This window comes from Pinus tabuliformis, chromosome 4_1 (assembly GCF_031772625.1).
Source record: "Pinus tabuliformis cultivar Carrire ecotype Pingquan chromosome 4_1, CPIR1, whole genome shotgun sequence".
Lineage (NCBI taxonomy): Eukaryota > Viridiplantae > Streptophyta > Pinopsida > Pinales > Pinaceae > Pinus > Pinus tabuliformis.
In genome coordinates, this window is record NC_142303.1 from 889,825,962 (window position 1) to 889,841,968 (window position 16,007).

The 16,007-nt window shown below is 38.0% G+C and overlaps 1 protein-coding gene across 1 annotated transcript; it reads left to right on the top strand.

Annotated features, from left to right (window-relative positions):
- The first annotated feature begins 9,026 nt into the window (after positions 1-9,026).
- Positions 9,027-15,098, top strand: LOC149179038 (uncharacterized). The gene is made up of 6 exons (XM_089422330.1): positions 9,027-9,152; positions 9,240-9,484; positions 11,922-12,210; positions 12,329-12,477; positions 12,784-14,719; positions 14,949-15,098. Exons 1-6 carry the CDS (start codon positions 9,027-9,029, stop codon positions 15,096-15,098), a joined length of 2,895 nt encoding a protein of 964 aa, XP_089278456.1.
- The last annotated feature ends 909 nt before the right edge of the window (positions 15,099-16,007 follow it).

Consider the following 16,007-nt stretch of genomic DNA (forward strand, 5'->3'; position numbering starts at 1 on the left):
CATCTTCATAATGTTTTTTTCTTCATAGCATTGAATTCAGTGAGGATATACCCATGCTCCCTTTTCTCTCCCCATTTTTGCATGAAATAATTTTCCCTCTCCTTCAAGGTATTGATTGAATCATTTGGTAGAGATTTAAACCATTTCTTGGCTTCTCCATCAAGAGACTGGACAAAAATCCTTAACACAACATCTAGGTGTTCTACATTGAGATTTTCTACAAATGCACAAAATGTTTCTAAATTCCTTTGTGATGAAATTTCATCTTCCCCCTATAATTCATGGAAAGATCTTGAGATAGTCTTATGGAATACCATTCAAGGGTTGTGGCAAGTCCAGTGGGGCATATTTGTTCAGGAGAAATCCTGGGACAACCATATTGAGCAAGGGAGGTGGTAGAAGATTTATTACAGGTCCCTGCTGAGGGGGTATCTGAGTTGCAGCTGACTGGATTTGGGTTGGGAAGTTATTCACACTTTGCGTAGGATTGTTTATAAGGATGTATTTAACTTATTCAGTTTCGAGGGAGGGATGAAATGAGAAAGAGGGTGAAGATTCTTCATTTTTTACTATAGTAGGAAATAAGCCAAACAATACACAATTTTCTTCAGGATATTCCAAGACTTTGGAGGCAGACTCAATGACAACAGCACTAGATAATAGATATCGCTTTTTGGGATTCTAATATAATGCACTGCGTAAACCCCTAATACTAAAATAGCACTAGATAATGTTTTTGCTCCTAGAGACAACCCCTAGGTTGAGGAAAGGGTCAGTGCCTAGGACATCTTTCGGGAGTGCTTTGAGGTTTTGTTGAGACTGTTTTTGCACTCCATATTGAATATAATTGGAAATAAATTGATTCAGAACTTGGTTTAATCACCCTTCACCAAGGTAGACTTAAACATACACATATGTATATGCAGGCATATATCACTCATCCCAAGGATAAATGTCCTGATATGGTGGCTGACACATAGTAGAATGCAACTTAATATATGTCATTGTAGTAAAAATGGAGAGAGAGAGAGAGTAAGGAAAGGAATTCAATGTAGAGGGATGGATAACACAGAATCCTAAGCAACGAATCCCAACAGAACTATGGAAGAATAAGGAGATGAAATGCAGAAAGTGTGGAGTGCATTTTAAGGTTTCTAGCTCTATATTTTCATGGGTACATCCTGTCACAAAATAACATTGGTAAATCTGTGATCTCACAGGTATTGTTGGCTACAATATAACACTAGTAAATTTGTAAGTGCATAGGTATTGTTGCTACCATATAACATAAGTAAATCCAAAATTTGAGAGTGAAACCAACAACTTCTTTACACAATTTTAGAGGAAGATAAACATACATGAAATGAAAAACAAAGGGGAACACATACTACACATTACTCTACTTGGAATCACCAAATCTACTTCATTAATCTTTGAAAATGGAGTCCATATCATAGGTCCAACACATTTGACATTTGTATAAGAATTAGCACCTCATGAACAAGCCATTGAACCAAGAGTTGGAACCTATTTCTATACAAAAAACTCGGAACACCTGCAAAAATAGATTTCAAACCCCTGGGAATAGGATTTGGGAACACTTACAATCAGTTTCTTCACCCTATTTATAAGGAGAGGGGGGCTTGAATAAAAAATTATAAAATATATTCTAATGTCACAACTCTTTTATCGACTAGCTGTCTTGGCATGCGCATATTCAAATGATTACATAACATATTGATTCCTTCTTTAAGATGCAAAAATTATAAAACAAAAAACATGGGAAAACTGAATGATGGCCACAACAAAATATCTCATTTCCAATTCTTGTGCTCACCTCTGATTAGGCCACACCTCTACCATGGTGTTGCTCTGAAGTTACCGACCGATACACCTATTGATTTCCCCCTTAAATGCTTGAATTCCCCACCTTCTGGAGCTAGAAATGATCAACTGTGATGGCCTTAATGGTGCTCTATAACATAGCTTCCGACCCATCCATTTGCATACACTCTAGGCTATACTATTGGAACCCAATACATCTCGTAACTCTTAGAATTTTGCTTTATGAAAACACGAAGTTTTGATTTACCTTAGCTCCTACTGCTTAAACTCCTTTATCATTTCTCAACCATGGGACCACTGCCTATGACCTTAGGATCAATGCTTGGGTGCTAAAGCCTTTGGTCTTGTGTTGGAAGCCTATCCCCCTTTTTAATTCGTGCTTTGCCTTTGGTTCTTTAGATGGTCATGACCAAGCAGCACCAACTATTGGAACCCCTCTTCATCATAACATTTCCAAATTTGAACTTACATAAGAGTTACGGTATTCACATCCCCGATATGGCCCATAGCGCTTAGGTGTTAAATCTTCCCTTGGCTCTGATTTTTGTGGATCTCTCACGACCATGTGTCAGTTTGTATAAGAAGCCCTCTTCATCGGAAGTTTTCAAAAACGAAATTAACATTGGAGTTACGAAAACTCCCACTTCTGGTGAGGTCATAGCTCTCGGTGCTCAGCCCCAACTCTGTGCCCTTGGTTCTCTGGAGTTTTCGTGACTAACTAGCAGCATATATTGAAGCCCTCTTCATCAGAACTTTTTCTAAAAGAGTTCTGATGCTTTCAGCCTCCGATATTCCTTCTTTTCCCTTAGATGCTCTGCCCATTCTACGCCCATGGTCCTATTTGGTTTTCCATGACCAAGTGCCAGCATAGATCGAAGCCCCTCTCACCAGAAGTTTTTCAAAATAAATAAAGAGTTATGATGGCCTCTTCCGAAATGCAGGCCTCCAAAGTGACATCATGTTGGCATCCTCTTCTCCACATGGCGCCTCCTAGGTAGTGACACATGTCACCTAGATTTATCCCTTTAGGCCCTCCAAAACATTAAAATCCCCTGCCACGTGTCCTTTTCCTACCACGTTATGCTGATGTATTATACCCTATCAACTTCTCGGAACAAATTATTTGCTTCCATGTTTCTAGTTTTGAGGAGAGATAAAGGGTCCCTAAGGTCCTTGGTTTTGCGCTGGTTTCCTTTTTACTTTCGTGACCCAACACCTGTCTGTACCAAAAGCCCTCTTCATCGGGACTTTTCCTAAAAGAGTTCTGAGGCTTTCAACCTTCGATATTCCTTCTTAGCATTCATGTGCTTCGTCCAACTATATGTGGTTGGTTTGTTTGGTTTTCCATCACTAGGTGCCAACAAATATTGAAGCCCCTCTCATCAAAAGTTTTTCAAAAGAAATAAAAAGAGTTCTAATGGCCTCTTCCTCTGAAATGCAGACCTTCGATGTGCCTTCTTGTCAGCCTTCTCGATATCGGGCTTCAATGTGATTGGATCCTGAATTTTGGTACTCCTATTTAAATCTCGACTTTCCTTTTGATTTTGAAACTTAGGATTTTGGTTTTGGCCTCCTCCTCGTGATTTCGACCTTTGATATTTGTTCTCCTCTTCAGCCTTTTTTCACTTCGGCTCCCCTTTTTGGCCAACTTTTGACATTATTTGACAAAAATTGAAAAAGGTGTAGTAGGTGACAACAATTTCACTAAAGTTTTCTCTCATATTTTTATTTAATTTACCGACAAACTTCTACCTCTCGGACTCATGATTTAATTTGTTAGTCTATTCTTCTTGTAGTTTCTTTGCATGGCCAGATTACTCTTGTCCTAGGCCAAGTTTTGTTTTAGGGTTTTCTTGCAAAGTTTTGAACCCAGATTTTAGGGGCTCTATCATTTGTGAAAGGTTATCTACAAAACTCTTTTAACTCAGTGATTACTTGGAATTAATCCTTCGAATTTCTTCTGATATTTAATTATAACCTAGAGAGTTACAGAATTGTAACCCTAATGCATTATTGGAATAAAATTTTGGGTAGCCATAATTTGCCAAAATAATTTTGTGACTATCTTCTTACAGGAATATATAGGTTTATTCCTAATCTTTTCTTCTCTGACGAGCTTTTGTGAACTGTAATCCAATCAACTTACTCTTTTTGTTCCAAAGATTAAATTCCACCAGTTCTACCAAACAACCTCAACATTACAGGTATAAGCATTATAACCACTGCTTTTACAATCATATTTTGGATTCTATATTGTTTGTATATGAGATAGGGTTTTACCTTTGTAAACCCTAGGCCATTCACGAAGTTGAACGTTTTAATATCCTTACCATATTATTTCCGAATTTCAGTTTTGTTTTTGTGTTATTAAAATTGTAGACACTACCGTAGGGTGTATCCCATATTGTGTTCTCTATTGAACAATTACATTCTTAAATGTGAACATAATCTTTCTTGTCGATGTATGAAAAGAAAAAGAACTTGTATTGTTTATCGATTAGAGGTTTTAGCCATACACAATTTTAATATTTTAGCACTTTAATTGTATTACTAGGTTTGTTTCCCTTTTTGATTAAATAATTTACTTGCATGGTATTTACAGGTTTTAAAGACCCTACCCCTCACTTCAGAATTACTTCAGCCACGACATCCTCTTGTTTAGGTAATTTTGACCCTTAATCATTTCACCTTTTCTTAATTTTCTTTACTAATATGTATATAATTTGTTATGGAAGGTCAAAACTGGGCATTAAGAGTATTAACTCATTAGGTAAAAATCCCCTTTCTCTTACGTTCCATATTTCACTTATTTATTTCGTTTATGTTCCTTCGCTTGTATATACAATTTCTTATGTATAGTTCTTTATTAGTTTTCATGTACAGTATCCTATAACTGTTTCAAATAACTTTGAAAAATTTTCCTTTGATGGAGAAGGGTTGAAGCTTTTCATCACCTAAAAAGTCTGTCCTTCAATTCCAGGTTGGAGGATCCCGAAACTCTGGACTAATTTTCTCTACATGTTAATGAATGCAACATCGAGACATGTCGCCCGAATTGTTTATCCTCTCAATTACATTTATATGATGTGGTTGTTATAGTTTTTCCTTCTTGGAAGGTTCTTATGCTACAGGCTTGCAGGCCTATTGTTGTATTTAATTATTTCTTTCAACCTATGACTTCTGTTAGTTTGTAATTTGATAGGTTAATGTTGATCTAAGGTATTACGAAGGATATTTCTTCTTATTTAATAATAAATAAGAACAATGTTTATATGCCAAATTTTCCAAGTTGTATTACAGTATACTTATAAATTTGAGTATTCAATTTTTAATTTTAGTACTTAGTATTTGAACATTCATTATTAATCCCAAAGATTAGTAGTTTTATAAATAATTTCTCTCACACTTTTCTCGAAGACATATACTTATTCTCTAAGAAATGTGCTTCCTTCGTTTATACTATTAATTCTTTATGAATCCTTGTATGACACACACACACACATCTTATACCCCTTTTTCCTCAAATTTGAAACATTAGAATCCCAAGTACTATTAATATCATATAAATCTAAGTACTACAAATATTGCAATACAATATACACTATCTACATACAGATTGTATAAGTAGCCAATTAAACTAATACAATGGTTTAATTTCAGTTACTTGTATTTAAAAATATAAAGTATATTTAATTTCGAACTATAATAGTTCTTTTTTTCAAAATACATCTACTCCCATGCATAAACCACTTTACTTGCATGTATATAAAATACAAAGCATAGAGTAACTTCCTCTAGCTAACCATTACTATAATTTTTATATAAATGTTTAAGTCCTACCAGAATACACTTCTTAAAAATAAAACACAGAAGCATCTAACTAACCAAGATAATAATTCACCAATAGGAGATTAGAATACCAACTTGTTAACAACAATTTGCAAAATTAATACTAGAGTAGTCATCTCCTCCCAGCCATGATACTTCTTCTAGAATATATCCCCCTAAGCACATTCGTAAATTGATTACTATTTTGTCATTTCCACTTGCTTCTCACTAGCTCTCCAATTCTAGGTGAGTTTTTTTTGTAGTCAACAAACAAAAAGTAATCCTCCACTTACTCATCTACCACTCATTTGCTAGTTGGTAACTTTCTCCACCTCACCAACAGGTGGCACATATTTACTAGCTCATTTATGAGTTTTACTTCCCACTCCCAAAGACAACATCCTATCTTTTAGGCAAGTAATAAATTGGCCAGTTTCCATAATCCACATTTAATCAAATAATTCAGATTAGATACCTAAGACTTAATACTCAGTAATTAATAAACATCATCAATTTGTAACCTCATCTTTTAGCCAAGTATACTCCAACATTAATTTTCTAAACCTTTTTATTTATTTTGAACATCTTAAATACAAATTTACAATCATTGATTATCAATAATAAAATACTAATAAATAAATTTTTCATATGTCTTTTAAATTTAAACTTCCAAAAAAGAAAACAAGTACATATAATTTATCTACACATAAACTTCAAGTCAAGGGATATCACATTGGAAACCGGGAATAGTGTCCAAATCATGTAGAAAGGCATCAGATTGAATCATTTTCCATAAATAAATAATAAAACAAAAGCTGATCGAATTGATTCTCTAGTCAATTCGTCATTTATATGGCTTTTATGGTCAATCCATCATTTATATGCATTTTCAATCCAGTAAATATGGTGGGAGTCGAGGTTTGATTAGAACCCTAGCCTTAATAGGACAGTTGTTGGAAGAATCACCGTACCTCTATGGAATCCGTAATTTCCACCATGGGGATCCTAGTTACTGGTTTGGAATGTTTACCAACACCTGCGGGTTTTGGTGTAACGGAAAACCTCTTCAAAGTCTGATTCTAGTGCCACAGTGTTGAGGTATAGACCATACTATTTTCGAATATCAGACCTGCACTCCATTCCTATTATACACTGCGTTGTTGACTAGATGAATTAGAGTTTTTTTTGTTACGGAAAACCTCTTCATAGTCTGATTCTAGTGTCGTAGTGTTGAGGTATAGACCATACTATTTTCGAATATCGAACCTGCACTCCATTCCTATTATACATTGCGTTGTTGACTAGATGAATTAGAGTTTTTTTTGTAATTTTGCCTATTAGTTGTATTCTATGTCCCTTGATCGATGAATCATCATCGTGGACATGACACACCATAGTTAACTCATCATTGTATGTGGAGTTTGGATTTTTCTTCGCACGTCCTCACTCTGCATAATGAAAAGGCTTCCACTTAGAAGCAGATACACTAGAATGCTTTAAAAAATTGGTCTGGGGTTCGATTCCCAACAGGTCAAGCGAGCAACTCACAAAAGCAGAAAAATGCGGAAGTCATGTAGGATGTTTGTGAGTGTGCATGATAGGGAACCTAAATTGTTTATTTTGTTTTAGAAAAATGAAAATATCAATTTATTATGATTGATTATGTTAAATTCTGAACCAATGGGAAGGATTGACGATATTCGTAAGCAAATTGCAAAAACCCCCGTGTTGAATGTTCTTAATGGTCTAGGCTCTGATCCATTTGTAAGCGATATGGAGTTCAATTTGTCTTATAATTTATATTTAGAAAATAACCATGATCTATAGTTGGTTCAAAATTTTCATAAACACTTATGTGTACCCTAAAATTAATAAGAAAAAAACAATGAATAATACATTTTTTTAAAGTCTAAGATGGATATGCAGAAAACCTACAATGTAAAGTTTCACCCCATGTCGGGAGCGTGGCCGCTGAGTGGAGGAGTGCAGGAAAATGCACCCAACCAGAGAATGTGAGGGAGGGAGGACCTATAAGCTTGGCACAGGTGTAACAGAAGCCAATGCATGTTGGTTTCTTGCTGCTACGCATGTTTCTGCCTGACTCCAAGCTAGGACCCGTTGCACTAGCTTTTTCATGACACTTGGCCTCCGTCTAACGCTAACCATGACCTTTGTCGGCTCATAATCTTGCTTCATATTTCCCTGGATGGCATACTGGTAAGCTTTTCGACGCCCTGAATATATACAATTGCTCTGTGTTGAGGGATCTATCTTTTGCAGAAGAGGACCACTTTGGTTCTTCCTTTCTAAGCTCTGGGCTCCGTTTCTTCTTTGACCGTGACTCAAATTAGCTTTTCACTCTTGCACTCTGCCCTCAGCTCGCCTGCATCTCCAGGTCAGTATCATTCATCCTAAAATTTTATGTGTGCTTTGTTTTGATAAAAAGATGTCTGTTAAAAGGAAAGGTTCAAGCAGTTTTAAGACGTTTGAATTTTAATTAGACATTGCAATTCTATGATAGCACGAAATTGTTTCTAGTTATGATAAAAGAAGAAAATATGGAATGATCTGGAAATTATATTGATATTAGCTTAGTTGTCTTTGTTATATCTTCAAGGATTTATGTAGATTTCTTGTCTTTCTTCTCATGTCTGCGGAATCGTTTCTAAGCTGGTCATGGATATCATTTCTCAAGATTCAGAAATATATTGTCATTTCCAAGCCATGCTCGGATTTCCAATTTAAGCTAGGCCCTTGGTGGTGTGTCTGTCAGTTTTTCTGTTGTTGTATAGTTTGTCCTGAGGAATCGTCATGAAGGTTTAACCTGGTGAAGTCTCTTGATCTCTGGAACTCTTGGCTCATTGCTGCCACCTTCCCGAATCCTTCTGGTTTTTCTGGGCCGTTTTCTCTCCCAGGAGCCGGATTTTAATCAAAAGTACAAGCCTTAAATTCTATCTCTGGCCAAGACATTCTCGGGCAGAGTCAAGTAAGGTAATTCCCTAGATATTTAAGTTACCTTTGGGATGGGAACAAGACTTCCGAATTAAGTAAAGCCGTCATTTTTTCAAATTTCTGTGTGTCTGTCAGAATCCAGCTAATGATATAGTCATCCCATTTAAAGGCAGAGGGACAGATGGCCTCATAATTAATACCTTTCCTCTTGGAATAAGGGTAAACTCTTTCCCGAGGCTTCCCCTGACAGTACTGTGGTCAGGAAAATTGAGTTTTAAACCTTCCTTCTCCGGGCATTTTGTTCAGAAACCATCTGGTTCTTTTGACCGTAGTGCCTGACCCATATCTTTCCTGGATTTTTATGATCCCTATGAGCTCAGAGTTAGGTGGCCGATTTAAGAATGACTGACACATCTGACTTGGAGGCGATGATACAAGCGGCCATCCAGGCAGAATCTGTACACGAGAATGCCAAGCTGTCTAGTGAATGGCAGTCCACTTTGGAGGAAATGCTGATTCACCCCTCGGTCCCACAGAATGAGGTGGAAGGTTTTGTCTGATCAAAAGAAAAACCTTTGTGCACTATCAGTCAATCTGAAAAAGATCTCATACAGAAGGCCTGGCAGGAAGGATTTCCTCAGAGAAATCAAAAACCTGTAAACACTATCCCCCCTCCCGCAGCTATTAAAATAGATAGCATTCATCTGGCAGAACGCATTGAAAGTCTCCAAGCTAATGCCCTGGTCGGGAGATGGCATTTCCCAGAACTGGATGACTCAAAGATGAGGTGCTGGCTCGAGCAGCAATGGAAGCCGTTAATTGGATATGTTCCAATTGTCGCCAGATTACTGAAAGAATGGTACTGCTTTCACTTTCTGAGTTCCAGTGACTTGGAAATCATTTTGAAACAATAGTGGGTTTATAAAACAAGTTTTCTGGCATTGCATAGGTGGTATATGGGCTATAATCTATTAAAGAATATTCCATCTAACAATTTGATTTGGGTCAAACTTCCCAGTCTGCCATGAGAGTTATGGTCAAAGGAAACTTTAGCTGAAATCGGGAATTCCATTAGAAGATGCGTTTACGTGGATCCATTGGTTTTAGGAGAGAAAGACAAACGAGTAGCATGGATTTTGATAGACAAAGCTTTCAGAGGAGGATTCCTGGACCATATTGACATTCACTGGAGGGAATTAAAAATCTGGCAAAGGCTCGACTTCTGGGGATTCCCTTTAGATGCTCAACATGCCACTGCACTGGGCATTTAATAAAGAACTGTTCAAGACGCCTTATTAATAACCGAAAGCATCATGGTTATCATCGTTTTGCAGCAAAGCCCTTCAAAGTAAAATCATCATGCCAGGATCCGGTGCGATCCACATCCTCAAAGAGTCAGTCTCCCTCAGGGTCAGAAGTACAGCGGGATTTTTTTTCTAAAGACCATCAGCATTCTCCACAGCCGCTTGATACTCCTATCCCCGTGGAGCCTATATCCCCCTCTATGCCCCCTTTGGAGCCTGCCTCGGACCACGAGGTTCCTATTCCGCCCATATCTCCATCCATGCCCCCTCTGGAGCCGGCCTTGGATCACGAGGTTCCAAATCCTCTTCCAACACCGCATCCCTTTAAAAAGCTCAGTAAGGAAATCCAAACCATCTATTCCTCAACACCATCGCCAAATAAAATCAGCTCTTCACTTGAAAGAGGGAAAGAGATTTTGATAACTGCTACCCCAGCTAACTCTCCTACATCCTCGCCCACAAATTCAATAGGCAGTGACTTGGATTTCTTGCTAAGTAAAAAATCTTTACAGCTCAGGGCGCTCACAATTCATAAACCTGCAGCCCAAAATTCCCCTCAAATTAGTCCAAAGTCCGCTAGTAATATCACGGTGAGGAGAAAAACAAAAGGGGAAGCAGGCATTTCAGGGGGAGAGGAGAGGGCGCGGGCAGAGGAGTCCGAAATTTATCTCTCATAGATGTTCCCATCATTGACATGACAGAAGATAGGCCTCTTAGAGCAAGCATGGCCGGAAAGTCTCCAAAATGAATTTCATTATTTCCATGAACATAAGGGGTCTGGGGGCAGGTCCAAAGTTTTTGGCCTTAAAGAACCTCTTTTACTTAGTAAGCCCCAAAATTATTTTAGTACAGGAAACTATGCATGCCTCTTTTGTTGCAATCTCTTACTTTAGGAAGATGTTTCCTTCCTGGCACATCTCTGCTCTGGAAGCTATCGGCCTTTCGGGGGGCTAGTGGTCTTATGGGATCCAATCTGGATCAAGGCAAAAACATATAGTTGTTTGGCAGGGATCCTGATCTCGACGCAAATGAGAGGGCATAAATTTCCAATAAATATCTTGAATGTATATGCTCCCTACAAGAATAGACTGCTATTCTGGGAGAATCTCTTTGACTCTGAAATTCTTGATGTTGAAAATTTATTGATTGCAGGGGATTTAAATGTCACTTTAAATATGGATGAGATCTGGGGCAGCAACAAGAAGAAGGACCCTCTTGTTGAAAGAATTAAAAATGAACTGCCGAGGAGGAATTTTGTCAACATTCTCCCCCCCAAATGCTCCCGACATGGGAAAATGGCAGAATCGAGAAAGCTTATATTGCAAAGAGGCTGGATAGGTTTATTCTCCATGCTAGTTTGATTGATAGTATGGGCATGCCATTCTCATCAATTGAGAATGTCTTCATTTCAGATCATAGACCGATCTTATTAGGCTGGAAGGAAAAGGGTTTCAGAAAAGGATATTCATTCAAATTCAACAGATCATTCCTGGAGGATCCGGTTTTTAACGACCTTATAAAAAAAACATGGAATGAGATGGCATCCTCTAATCCTTCTTCGTTTTTGATGACATTCAGAGACAAAATGGTTCATATGCGTAAGGTGGTAAAAGAGTGGCAATATGAGAAAAGGCAATCCAACAGAAAAGACCTCAGGAAAATACAGAAGGCTTTGGACAGTGCTTCGGAAGCGATGGCTACTCATCATCTATCCTTCAAAATGAGGTGTCTCATAAAGGAGTTACAAAAGAAGAAAATAAAAATCTTAGAACAAGAGGAATCTTTTTGGAGATTGAAAAGTAGGGCAATATGGTTAAAAGAAGGGGATAAGAACACAAAATTTTTCCATAATTTTGCAAATGCCAGGCGTGAAAAAAACTCCATATGGAAGATAAGAGATGGAAGAGGCTGTTTCCTATATTCTCAACAGGAAATATCAAATGAGGCAGTAAACTTTTTTGAAAAATAGTACCAAAGATCTGAAGAATGCAGGTTCCAGGACATTCTATGGGGCATTGAAGTTTTTCCTCAGATGTTCGATGAGGATACAAATGATAAAATCTTTCAGCCAGTCTCTGAGGAGGAATTGCTAAGAACTATGAAATCTTTTAAAAGAGATAAATTTCCAAGGCCGGACGGCTGGACAATAGAGTTCTCCATTCACTTCTTTGACCTCATCAAAGTTGATCTGTTAAGAATGATAGAAGCTTCCAGGATTTCAGGCAGTATCAATCAAAAGACCGCTTCCACTAATATAACGCTCATTCCAAAGAAAGAAAAGGCAAAGTCATTCATGGTTTCAGTCGATCTCTCTGTGTAATATTTCTTACAAAATTATTGCAAAAGTTATAGCAGAAAGGATTAAAGAAACTCTGTCCAAATTCTTAACTAAAGATCAGCATGGTTTTCTACAAGGGAGAAACATTCTGGACGCGGTGGCAAGTACACAGGAAGGTCTTTTTGCTATTCACTCCAAAAAAAGGGATGCAATCATTCTCAAGATCGACCTTCGCAAGGCGTACGACTGCCTCGACTGGGGATTCATAAGGTGTTTACTTGCAAAGGTTGGCTTAAGAGCTAGCATGACAAATTGGATCATGGCATGCATCGAGAAGGTGAATTATGCGGTGATCATAAATGGGATCCCATCTTCCTTTTTCCCTGCCTCCAGAGGACTTCGTCAAGGTTGTCCCTTATCCCCGCTCTTATTCATACTGGCGATGAATTCTCTCAGTCTCCATATCAACAAGGCCATAAAGGAAAACAGGTGTCATCCGCTAAAAATTTGCAGGAGCATTTCGATCTCTCATAATCTATTTGTTGATGATATTATAATGTTTGGAATTCTGTGCAGACTCACATGGTTATGTTTCTATGAAATTCTTAAAAATTTTCAAAGGGAAATAGGTCTTCAGATAAACAATGCTAAGTCAGTCATCTATCACAATGATATCTGCCAGGTTGAGGTTGATTGGTTATCGGCTCTCTTTGGAATTAAGGCTCAAACTATCAGTCTCGGAATTAAATATTTGGGCTTTCAGTTAAAAGCATCTGGTTACACAAAGGCGGACTGGCTGTGGATCACAGATAGATACTACAAGAGGATATCGGCTTGGGAGTATAGATGTCTTTCGCTTGCAGGAAGAGTGATCCTCGCTCAATCGGTGTTAAACCAACTTGCAGTTTATTGGGCTCATTTATATTTCCTTCTAGCGAGCATAATTCAGTCAATGAATAAGCTTACTGCAAATTTTATTTGGGGCGGACAAGCGGGAAAAAAGAAATATCATCTCTCAAAATTGTCCAATATCTCTATGCCGAAGAGCAGGGGAGGTTGGGGGCTCTTAGACTTGAGGAATTTTGGAAGGGCATTGCTTTGTAAAACCCTGTGGAGAGGCATTTTTGAAGATGGTCCTTGGAGCAACATAATTTGGAAGAAATACTTGGGCATGAAGGATCTGTCATTCTGGCTCAGAAAAGAAAGGATCAGATCTTTAATAGGATCTCCAGTATGGTTAAGCCTCCGAAAGATCAGAAGCTTTTTCCTGAAAAATTTAACCTGGCGATTCCAATCCGGCAAAAGGATTCTCATTGGGAGAGATCAATTTATGAGTGGCACTGAGGTGATCGATGTTCCTGATCCATTATTGAATTTTCTTCACAGGAAAGGTTTGTTTTATTGGGACAGCCTAATCACAGGTTGGCAGGGTCCGATCCCTCTCTGGAAGGAAGCAGGAAGTCTGGGGATGCCGGTTGATATTGCTATTCAATGGGACCATATCAGAACTCGACTCAGAAATTGTGGAATTTTCCGCTCGGCGGAACAGGACTGCCTCATGTGGAGAAACTCGAAAGGGATGTCATCCATTCATGTAAAAGATGTTTACCAAGACTTGATTGGCCTAAAGCAGTCTCAACTCAGGCCTTCATTCCCGCCCATCTTTTGGAAATCTGGCTGCCCTACAAAAATGATACTTTTCTCATGGTTGTCTTTCCACAATAGAAATCTTTCTTGGGAAAACTTAAGGAAGCGAGGATGGCAGGGTCCTGGTTTTTGTCCTATCTGTAGGTTAGCAGAGGAAAACAACTATCACCTTTTTCTAAATTGCAAGAAATCCCAGCAACTTTGGAAATCATTGGAGGACTGCTATGGAATCCAGCATATGTCCCACGCCTCTATTATGGAAGCGTTTTTATGGTGCAGTAATCAAAAGGAGTCATGGAGATCAGTTTTCATTATCACTTTTTGGAGTATCTGGAAGTGGCACAACAATTTTATTTTCAATGACAATTCATTCCCTTTTCTGGAAATTTCTTCCATCATTATTTCCATCTATGAAACAATCCCGCAGAGACCTACCAAGCAGCTGAATCAGAATGGTAATGAGCTCCCACAGAAGCTGTCATCTATGCCAAGGGCTTTTTTTGATGGAGCTGAACAGAAAGGGTATTGTGGCTGTGGGGTTCTCATCTGGGCAAATGAAAATAGTCAATTTCTCATTCACTGGAATGGGGGGAGGGGATCCAACAGTAAAGTTGAGGCGATGGCCCTTGCTGGCCTTCTAAACTTCTGTCTCTTTCTTAATCTTCAGGATGTCTCCATCTTTGGAGATTCGAAGGTTATGGTGGATTATGTGCTTGGTAAGAATAACATTCTTAAGCCTCAGCTTGTAGGGTGGTTAGACAGGATCAAATTCTTGTGGAATAGATCAGAGGGAGCCTCTATTCATCACATCAACAGGGCTCTCAATCAGCAGGCAGATGTTTTATCAAAAAAGGGCCTTCAGGCGGTTCCAGGTTTATGGTTTTTATAGGTTTCTTATGAAGGGAAAATCTTCTCCATACAGGATTTCTTTCCTCCCGGCTTTTAACTCTTCCTTTGCATCGATTCTAGTCTTCTCATTTCCCTTTTGGTCTTTTTTCCTTTCAGTTCTGTTGTCTCTCCAGATGATGCTGGTCTTAGGTTCCTATATCATGCTGTTTCATCGTTCCCTATATGATGTTGTTTCTTCTTTTCAGTGGCCGCAGGTTCTCCAGGCTTCTATATCTTTCAAAGATTTTGATGATAGTTGTCAGTATGGTTTTTCTTTGGAAGGCTTTGATGATGGCCGATTGAATGGCTTTTTGTTTGGTTTGCGGCAAGATTTCGCCATCATTTTACTTAGATAGATCTATATGAGACTTATATACTCTCACGTCATTGTCCATATATGCTATGTTTATATTTCTTATATAACTACAATTATGCTTTTTCATCCTGAAAAAATGTTTCACCCATGTCAAAATTTATATTTCTCTAGAGGTGGATAAAGCAATGCCACTTAACTATAAAAATAGTGATTTATGACCTCTAAATAGTATAGAGCAAGTAAAATTCTAAGTAGTAAGCATTTCTCATGAGACGCAATCGAGAGTCCGAAGAGCAACAAGCTTAGGTCACCAATTGAATGCAGAAACGTTTCTAGCCGAGAGCATTGAATTTCAATCCATTCCAAACTGCTCAAACTTTCCAATGTCACTTGGAAATTCTTTTAAGTTTGGGAAATGCAAATTTAACCATTTCTAGTCCCCTAGATGTGCAACTTGGGAAGGCAATGCTTCAAATTTGCAACAATAACTGATATTGAAATATTCTAGTGTTCTTATGTCTCTAAAAGTTCCACTAGGGATTGTTAAAAAACAATAATCCTCTCCAAGTTGTTGCATCTAGATAAGATGACGTGCTCCAGGTTTGTTAGCTCCTCAAATAAATCTGGCAAAGACTTCATTTTTTAAGCAGCACTTTAATTCCAGAGCCTCGGGCGACAACAGGAGACCGAATCACCATTCTTCAAAATTGTTGTTAGTAGAACATGAAGGTTGAATCACCATTAAACCTAGGTAAACACAACTTTGTGGACATCATTTATAAACCAGGAGAAATGAAAACAAATTATTTATGTTGTAAAACATAGTAACTTAGACATGTTAACACATACACACATGATTAGCTTCAGGCAATATGTAAGAATCCGAAGGAATAAGTTGAGCATAACTAAATTGTCTATTTTTTTGTCGCCAGGCATTAAAACATGCTCG